Source organism: Vicia villosa, linkage group LG2 (genome assembly GCF_029867415.1).
Source record: "Vicia villosa cultivar HV-30 ecotype Madison, WI linkage group LG2, Vvil1.0, whole genome shotgun sequence".
Lineage (NCBI taxonomy): Eukaryota > Viridiplantae > Streptophyta > Magnoliopsida > Fabales > Fabaceae > Vicia > Vicia villosa.
The window spans coordinates 31552802-31563310 of record NC_081181.1 but is presented as its reverse complement, the minus strand read 5'-3'; the positions used below and the strand labels follow the sequence as shown (position 1 = coordinate 31563310).

General features: G+C 38.7%; 1 protein-coding gene across 1 annotated transcript; it reads right to left on the bottom strand.

Moving 5' to 3' along the window:
- Window positions 1-6772: 6772 nt before the first annotated feature.
- Window positions 6773-8266, bottom strand: LOC131648791 (uncharacterized). Its single transcript, XM_058918517.1, has one exon. The coding sequence runs from the start codon at window positions 8264-8266 to the stop codon at window positions 6773-6775; it is 1494 nt and encodes a 497-aa protein (XP_058774500.1).
- Between the last annotated feature and the right edge of the window lie 2243 nt (window positions 8267-10509).

Here is a 10509-nt window from a genome sequence, read left to right as displayed (position 1 = left end):
TGCTGTACCATAGAATGTAAATTTTGATGGTACTTTCGGGGTATTCAATCCACTCGCACCTCAAATGTCTCAAACTTGTACCGTTCGAACATTCAGGTCCAAGAAGATTGAATAGGGGCGTCGTTTGATGCACCAATCACATGGCCTATACGTGGCCACGTGTCGCGCTGCGAATGGAGGGGAATGGATAATGTTATCCCCTTTTTCAACTTCCCAAAATTTTTTCCTTCCTCACATGCTCTCTCTCGGTTCTCTCTTCTCTCCAATGTTCTCACTTTTCCTCTCATCCTATCATCTCTCTCTTCTATTACTCAAGGATAAACACAAAAAAAACCCAGAAAACACATAAACGAAAAATCAACTATGGTGCTAATCAAGAACACCTACGGCGGTGTTCAAGAACACGCGGCGGCGCTTATGAATAAGCACGGTGGCCGGCACGGAGGCTCCTCCGTAATATCCCCAGGATCGAAAAAAAAACAATAAAAAGCTAAAGATTCGTTCGTTACCTCTTCGGTTTTCCGTTTCTCTCCAATCCTTTCATTCGACGAGAGACACAGATCAACGGCGATCTACGACTTAGGATTCGTGCGAAGATCCCAACAATAATCTCTTTGACTCACCTTCTACCCTTTCTTTTTTTTGATCTCCCCCTCCTTTTAGGTTTAGGGTTTCGTTTTATAGCATTAGGTTTTAGTTTAGCTTAAGGAAAGATTAGATTAATAGGTTTTGATTGAGTTAATAATTGTAGATTTGATTGTAAATTGATTGAATAAAATTTGATTTTTCGTTATGTTTTGATTCAAAGAAGATTTGATGTTTTGTTAGTGTAATATTTTTTATTTTGTTTCTGTTATTTGATTGATTCATGTGTTTAATGAAGATTCGATTTAGTTTGGTTTATATTTTTTATTCGAAATCTGTTTGACTGGGCTTGGATCTGACTAGCAATTAGGGTTTGTACTGGTTGGAGGTGGCCGCGGCTAGAAGAAGAAGAAGAAGAAGAAGGTGAACAGGGTTCACCAAAACCCTAATTTTGACTTAGTTAAAAATAAAACAAATTAATTTTTTTTCTAATTAAAACAACTAATCAAATTTTTAATAATTACGAAGACTTTTATACAATAATAAAAATAGAATTAAAACAAGTTAATTATGTTTTGACCAAAACTAAATGACTTAATTATTAAATTTACAAAACAAACTATAAATTAGATATAAATTAATTAAATAAATAGAAAAAACTTAAATTCATTTTATTTTCAAAATACACACACACACACACATATATATATATAATATCTGAAAAATAAATATGTTGATAAAATAAAGAAAGTTAATGGGCCACCAATCCAATATGGGCCCAAATAATTTCTAATTACACCACCATTTTATTGTACATTTTTTATCTCTTTAGTAAATAAATAAAACTTAGTGGGCTTAGGTTCTAACATGGGCCTAAGGATGGAGAAAAAAACAAAATACACCCTATTCTTTGAATACACCCTTTCTCAAAGATTTATAAAGGAATGGGCTTGACAATCTAAATGTCAAGCCCAATGACACCTCTATATATTTTTTATACACCTTTTATGAATTAGGTTCAAAACAAAAGGGTAATTTTAGGGGTATGCCAGCTGCCCCTATTTAATTATCTTGGATTGAATGGCGTGAGAATACGCAGGTCTCACGCCTTTCGGATCGAAGAGTTATTAAATAATGGAAGACCTCTAAATTTACCTTGTGGAAGATTGTCTTGCTAAATCCTGAGACTTACATAACGAGGACTCCCAGTTTGTTGTGTAGAAGATAGTCCACTTGCTATAGTGCTAACAAGCTTTCGCAGTTTGTAAATTATTCACTTACTATAATTCTAGCATGTTTTCGCAGTTTGCGTAAAGGGAAGGATTTACTATAGTTCTAGTAAGTCCTTGCATATATCTTGGATGAAGAAGGGATCACCTGCTATGGTTCTAACAAGCTTACCTGCGTAAAAGGGATTACTTGCTATGGTTCTAGCAAGTTTTACCTGCGTAAAAGATACCCTTGCTATGGTGCTAGCAAGGTCACCTGCGTAAAAAGATTTACTTGCTATAGTGCTAGAAAGATCACATGCGTAAAAATATTTACTTGCTATAGTGCTAGCAAGATCACCTGCGTAAAAAGTTATTTTGTAAATGCGTATGAACCATGTATATGCATGCGATCCTGTTGTTTGTACAACTTGGGTGTATGAACCGTTTGTATATGAGTAATGTTTGATAGTGTGATGCTCGTACGCATGTATAATCATTGGAGATGCACGATGTCTGGATGTGGAGTGTAAATGTTGCATGTATGCATGCTAATGCGTATGTATGTATAATGATCTCAAAATTTATCTCCTCATCACCCATTGAATTTGTTTAACCCTACTTGGCCTTGTGCCACGGCTTCGCTTATGCCGGTTCGTAATGTTTATGTGTAAAATGTTTCTGAGCGAAAATTCGAGTTTCAGTCTCCTTTTAGACCATTAGGTCCTGAACCAATCCCCTGGTACCCTTTGACTTTTTGAATTATCCAGACGTTTTGAGATGTGTGGGGTGTTATTTAGAATAAATCCTAGTTCGGATTGTATTAAATGATCCGTTGATAGTGTTCCTTGTGATTGTAAAATATCATTTGTAAAAGGATCGTGATAGATCAAAGTGATTGCGGCGTAAAGCGTATGTTATCCTCCGAAGATTTTTGTAATTTCGTTTCGTTGCTTAAAAACATTTGTTTTGTAAGTTCCCCATAGTAAATTCAGTATAAAGTCTATAAAAATTTCGTCCTTTTCAAATGGTATTGAAATAACGAGAAAGCGCGGCATGAAGGAAAGAAAAAACTTATTGATATTGCCTTAAATCGGAGAATGTACAAGGTGTGAAAAGAAAATGACAAATAGAAATGATATTAATACTGTCGTTGCTCCTTTGTTCTCGAGGGTCCCAGTAATCCTTTGCCTTTAGAAGTGAATGATTGCATGAATCCTTATCCTTTGTAGTTCGTCTTCGGTTCATAGCCTATGATCCTGCCTTTGTTAGGCGTAATATTTCTTAACCGCATCGGAATTGATTGGGTGTGGTAATTCATCCCCGTCCATTGTAGTGAGGACAAGTTCTCCTCCTGAGAATACCGTTTTTATGACATATGGACCTTCGTAGTTAGGTTTCCATTTCCCACAGGCATCAAGTCGAGGTAGTATAATTTTCTTGAGGACGACATCTCCTTCTTTGATAGTTCGAGGACGGACCTTTTTATCGAACGCCTTCTTCATCCTTTTCTGATAGAGTTGCCCGTGACACAAAGCCGTCAGTCGTTTTTCTTCAATGAGATTAAGCTGATCAAAACAGGTTTTTACCCATTCCAATTCTTCTAACTTTGTGTCAGCCAGGACTCGTAATGAAGGAATCTCCACTTTGATAGGGAGGACTGCTTCCATACCGTAAACCAAGGAGAATGGTGTTGCTCCTGTGGATGTGTGTACCGAGGTTCTGTAACCATGCAGGGCGAAGGGAAGCATTTTGTGCCAGTCCTTGTATGTTTTCACCATCTTTTGTATTATCTTTTTAATGTTCTTATTCGCAGCTTCGACAACACCATTCATCTTAGGCCGGTATGGTGAAGAATTGTGATGTTCAATCTTGAAATCCTCGCACAACTCCTTCATCACGTTGTTATTTAGGTTCGACCCGTTGTCTGTGATAATCCTATTTGGAACCCCATACCGGCAGATAATGTTATGCTTAATGAACCGGGTGACTACTTGTCTTGTCATGTTGGTGTAAGAAGCGGCTTCGACTCATTTGATGAAATAATCTATGGCAACTAATATGAATTGGTGTCCATTAGAAGTTTTCGGTTCGATCATCCCTATCATGTCAACCCCCCACATTGCAAACGGCCACGGTGAACTCAGGATGTTCAACGAATTAGGCGGCATATGTATTTTATCAGCGTATATTTGGCATTTGTGACATGTTCTTGCATATTGGAAACAGTCAGCTTCCATTGTCAGCCATTAATATCCTGCTTGTAGAATTTTTCTCACCATTGAATGTCCATTTGCATGGGTTCCGAAGGTTCCTTCATGTACTTCCTTAATAATCTCCTTGGCCTCATTTTTATCCACACACCACAGCAATACTGAGTCATAATTTCGTTTGTATAGGATATCTCCTCTCAAGAAGAATTTGTCTGCCAATTTCCTTAGTGTTTTTTTGTCAATCGTAGAGGAATTCTCCGGGTATTCTTGTTTCTCCAAGTACCTTTTGATATCATGGAACCATGGTTTGTTATCAGGCTGCTCCTCGATTGTGAGACAATAGGCAGGCTCATCGAAGTGTCTAACCGTTATTCGTGGTTCATGGTTCGGCCAATTTACTTTGAACATGGAGGAAAGTGTTGCTAGTGCGTCAGCCATTTGGTTCTCTTTCCCTTGGGATGTGAGTGAAAGTGATTGTTTCAAATTCAGCCATTAACTCTAGTATGAGGTCCCGGTATGGGATTAACTTTACATCTCAAGTATCCCATTCTTTATTGACTTGGTGAATCACCAACGCAGAATCTCCATATACCTCGAGCAGCTTAATCCTTAGGTCAATCGCAGCTTCTAACCCCAATATGCACGCTTCATATTCTGCAGTATTGTTGGTGCAGTCAAAGCACAATCTCGCAGTGAAAGGTAAGTGACAATTTTCAGGAGATATCAAGACTGCCCCTATGCCATGTCCTAGTGCATTCGAGGCCCCATCGAACGTAAGTGTCCATATTGCCCCTGGTTCGGGTCCTTCGTCGGGTCCTGGTATTTCGTAGTCCCTTATCACCATGATGTCCTCGTCAGGAAAGTCGAATTTCATAGATTGGTATTCTTCGAGGGGTTGGTGGGCAAGGTGTTCTGCCAATACACTCCCTTTTATTGCTTTTTGAGTGATATATTGTATGTCGTATTCTGATAGTAACATTTGCCACCTTGCGATTCTACCTGTGAGAGCTTGCTTTTCGAACACGTATTTCAAAGGAGCCATTCTTGATATCAACCATGTGGAATGTGTTAGCATATATTTCCGTAGACGTTTGGAGGCCCATGCTAGGGCACAACATGTCTTTTCTAGTGGTGAATATTGAGATTTGCAATCTGTGAATTTCTTGCTAAGATAGTAATAGTGTGCTCCTTTCTGCCTGTTTCATCCTGTTGGCCCAGTACACATCCCATAGACCTTTCGAGAACCGTGAGATACATGATTAGTGGTCTCCCTGGCATGGGAGGTATGAGAATCAGTGGATTTTGTAAGTATCTCTTTATAGCTTCGAAGATTACTTGACAATCTTCATTCCATTTGATCGGCCGATCTTTCCTTAGTAACTTGAATATAGGCTCACACGTGGCTGTTAGATGTGAAATGAACCTTGAGATGTAGTTCAACCTACCCAAGAATCCACGAACCTCTTTTCGTGTCCTTGGAACAGGCATTTCTTGTATAGCCTTCACCTTGTCGGGATCTACTTCTATGCCTCGCTGGCTCACAATGAATCCCAATAGCTTTCCTGACCCCACACCAAATGTACATTTGTTCGGGTTTAACCTCAGCTTGAACTTCTTCAAGCGCTCGAACAATTTCTACAAGTGTGTAATATGCTCTTCATCTGTACAAGACTTAGCAATCATATCATCCACATATACTTCGACCTCCTTGTGGATCATGTCATGGAACAGTGTGACCATGGCTCGTTGATATGTTGCCCCTGCGTTTCGTAATCCAAAAGGCATTACTTTGTAGCTGAAGGTGCCCCAGTATGTCATAAAGGTTGTCTTATCCATGTCTTCAGGAGCCATTTTGATTTGATTATACCCAGAGAACCCATCCATGAAGGAGAAAACTGAAGCTTGTGCTGTATTGTCCACCAACACATCTATGTGTGGTAGTGGAAAGTCGTCTTTCGGACTTGCTTTGTTCAGATCCCTATAATCCACACACATGCGTACTTTCCCGTCTTTCTTAGGAACTGGAACTATGTTAGCAATCCATGGTGGATAGTCAACCACGGAAAGAAACCCAGCGTCGAACTGTTTGAGTACCTCTTCTCGGATTTTGTTATCCATGTCAGGACAAACTCTTCTACGCTTTTGTCTGACAGGTGCACACCCTTCATGTAGTGGTAATCTATGTACAACGATATCCGTATCCAACCCTGGCATGTCACGGTATGACCAAGCAAATATTTCTGCGTACTCGTGGAGGAGCTTAGTTAGCGTTGCTTTTATGTCCTCGTTTAGTGTTGCCCCAATTTTGATTTCCCTGGGTTCTTTGTCCGTACCCAAGTTTATGATGTCAATGGCCTCCTGAGGAGGGAGCATGCTTTTGGATTCTTTGTCTATTAACCTTGACAATTCTTCTGGAAGTTCATCGTCTTCCTCATTTCCTTCCTCGGACTGATTAACAAGAGCCTCGAGTTTGTATTGAGTTTCAGCAGTATTATTATCGGTAGTATTAGAAGGTGATATGCACATGTTTTATGTTTTCCTTTTTGTATGCAGATATGGATGTGCTTTTGTGAAAAAGTTTATTTGTCATTTTGAAAAGAAATAAATGCAAGAGTAGACGAGATTTTTTTCAATACCAAACAAAAAACAATTTTATTGATAAACCTTAAATTTGAAAAGAAATGGGGCCCTTACAAACCAACTCTGTGCTTCAGGCGAGGCACGAGCGTTATTGTCTTTATTGGAAAAAAATAAAACAGAAGCAAATTACTTAGAAACGAAAACTATCTCCGGTATCTCCAGGCTCGTCCAGTTCTGGAGCTGCTCTCCTGATCTGGCCCTTCGGATGAAGTTGGATGTTCTCTCTTTAGAGTGCATGTTGGATATCATAGCTATGTGTTCATACCCGCCTGTAACAAAAGTCAGCATAATCGGGGGGAATCGTTGTTCCTCATTCGCAGCGCTTATGATCTTCGACGGTTGATATCCTAACCCTAAGCGATCCTTCTTCTCCAGGATTTCCGGCACTTTGCCCCAGCCTTGCACATTCATGTCTTGTAGGTCTCTCCAAGATGTTACCACCCTTCGTATTTTCTCCAAGGATAGTGTGACTGCAATTGCAATCTCTAACGCCTGGAACGCAGTTTCTAATGCCCCTTCTCTAGCCTCGATGTATCTGTATGAATCCAAGTTGCTGACAAATATATCTTCCTCTCTATTGACAGTTACTATGGAGTTTCCATCCATAAATTTTATCTTCTGATGAAGAGTAGATGTGACTGCCCCAGCTGCGTGAATCCAAGGACGCCCTAGTAGGCATGTGTAAGCTGGCTCTATCTCCATCACCTGGAAGTTGATACAGAAGGTATTAGGACCGACCATAACCGGTAAGTCTACTTCTTCATATACTGGGCTATGTGATCTATCAAAGGCTTTGACCACTAGACGACTTGGTCTGACAACAAGACCTTCTAGGGCTATCTTTTTTAGGGTTGTTTTTGGCATCACATTTAGTGACGAACATGTATCAATCAGAACCCTAAATAGGTGAGCTTTCCCACATTGTATAGAGATGTGCAGGGCTTTGTTGTGCGCCTTTCCCTGTGGAGGTAACTCATGGTCACTAAACCCCAGACATGCCCCAGCGGTGATATTAGCCACCATCCCATTGAATTGATTCACAGTTATGTCTTTAGTTATGTGGGTGGCATTTAGGATCCTCATCAAGGCGTGTCGATGCTTCTTGGAGTTTACCTGTAGTGATAGGAGTGATATTTTGGATGGCGTTTGCTTTAACTGATCTACCACCCTATAACCGCTTTTCTTGATTAAAGCCAAAAATTCCTCAGCATCCTTATCAGTGGCTTCTTTATCCTTAGGAGTTGTTTCAACACTTGGTCCTACCGCGGCTTGATCACTAGTTTGTGTCAAGTTTTCATTAGGCTTTGGATGTGCCTGCGCAGTTTTGAATATGCGACCGCTATGGGTCATGCCTCCAGGTCCCAAGATATTTGACACAGAAGATTGCCTTTGTGTCTCTGTATTAGCACCGGAATTGTATTCCCAGGGTACTGTTTTCATTTTGTCCAACGGATATGGAGCTCTATTCTTGTTGGTCGGGATTACCTTAGTATGCTCTCGTGTAGGTATCCGCAATGGTGGTTTAGAACATGGGATGATTAATGGTTTCCTCGCTCCGTGGTTAGGTATCACCAATGGCTCGTTGTCATACCCTAATTTTCGACCCCCCTGAGATGTCATATCATTGACGTCAATTTCAAAAATGTTTCTTGATCGGTTTGGAAGCCGTGATCAAGACTTCATTCATTCACTCATTCTTTGCAAAATAATTCATGCTCATGGAGGTTTTCAATTTAAATGCGCCTTTTCCAATTTGTGCAATTCAAGAGGATTGTTTGGAATTTATTTCATGACTTTTTGCCTATGGATTCATCATAATGAAGAAGATTGGCTCATGTGAATTATTTGGTCATTCATGGGATTTTCATCAAAATTGCAAGAAATAATTTTAGTCCATTTTGAAAGAATTGTTTCAAGTATGGTTCATGACCATGGATTCAAGGATTTTAATTCAATATCATTCCAAAAATCCACAATGGCAAAGAACATGTTTCAAGGCCTAAAATTCAAAGGATTTCCTATCATTTTTCTATTCAAAAGGAATTGAATTTCTAAATTCAAATTCATTCAAGAATATTCAAAACTTTATGTTTGTATAACAATTTCATTCAAAGTTCCAAAAGAAAATTCGAGCATTACAAGTGAAGTTCTTTTGCATGAACCAAGTTCTAAATTCCAAATGAATTACAAGATACAATATTCAAATTCTACACAATTTTTCAAGAAATGCATGAACCAAAATTACATTGATATTAAGTTCAAGAATTACAACAAAAGAAAAATACAATGTTTTCTTGAATTTATTCTTCAATCTCCAAGCTTCCATTCTTCAAGACCAAGTTTCTTTATTCTTCCTTCAAGAATCCTCATGCAACATGAAAAAGAAACAAAAAGGGTGGAATTAGCAAAAGTCTCACAAAAATAATTCAAGGGGGCCCAAAAGCCCAAATCAAAGTCAAAAGTCAAAAATCAAAGAAAGTCAAAGAGAGATTTTTATGTCATAAACTTCTACAACTTAGAGATATCATAAAATGACATGAAAATATATTCACATGGCTCATGTCATAAAAGAATCTTTTGCTTATGTCATGTGGGATATTCCTTTCTTACAAGAATCACAAACTTGGCTACAAAGTTACATAATGCCTAACATATCCTTTTCTTTGCCTATAAATAGAAGTGTCATCCTTCATAATTAATCACACCAAAGCAACTTAAATTCTTGCTTTATCTCTTCTCTCTATTGCTCATATATTGTTCAATAGACCTCTTGGCAAGAAGAAATTCTCAAGCCAAGAGATTCTCTATTGGAGGTGAGCATTCTAGTTACAAAGAAGGAGGAGGTAATTCTTCATACCTCACTTGAAGATCTTCATCTTCAAGTCTCCAAGCAACTTGAAGTTCATCTTCAAGTCTCCCACAATCCAAAGAGGTGTTATGGCATCACCTTCATCAAAAGCCTACAACAAGAAGCAAAATTGTTAGAAGAATTGTTAGTGACAATTCAAAATTGTTACAGTTAACAATTCTGAAATTGTTAGTAACCAAGTTACCATTCAAGGTTGTTGACAACTAGCAGCAAGCATAAGGTTCAAAAATTCAGCAACAATCACAGTTGCAACAACTCAAAGCAAAAGTTCATGACAGATTCAGAATCAATCACAACAACATCAATAGTTCACCACGGTTCTGGACAGTTCAAACATCATCAAAAATTCAGCATCAACAACAATTTCGCAGCAGCAGAAGGAATCAAGAACATACCTTCAACAATAATCCGGCGAAAACCTCCTCGGCGAAGGTAAGTCTACTTCACACCTCATGCTCGACACTGTTGTTTAATCATTGTTGCAACAAACATTTTGTTCTTGTACATCATCTGGAAAAAATCAGAAACAGATAGCATAAGTTATTAGTTATGTCATAAAAATCAAACTATACCATGAAAACGAAATTGAAGCAAAAAACCTTAAGTTTGTCTTTAAACATATAAAACGAAATTGTTGTTGTTCACTAAGCAAGAGGGACCGATTTGTTGTTGTTCACTGAGAGGAGATAACAATCAACGAAGGAGAACCAAGGAGTCTTGTTCTTCGCAAGTTCGGTAAAGAGGTAACAATCTGAGAATCAAAACCGGAGCTGGCCGCCGTTGTTGTTCCTCGCAAGAGATAGAAACCGAGAGAGTTTCTTTTGCTGATTGTTGTTTACGTTTCATCAGCGAGAGAGGTAGAGAAAATCGAGGAGAGATGGAGAGGATGTTGTTTGTTGTTGTTTGTTGTTGTTTGCTGTAAAAGAGGAGGGAGTTTGTTCTTCTATTTCTTTTTTTACAGAGAAAAGCGCGAGGAAGAAAGAAAAAGAGGCGT

What these genes read in the sequence shown, in the direction of transcription:
- LOC131648791 (XM_058918517.1), bottom strand. Translation starts at nt 8,266, where the DNA reads ATGACATCTCAGGGGGGTCGAAAATTAGGGTATGACAACGAGCCATTG.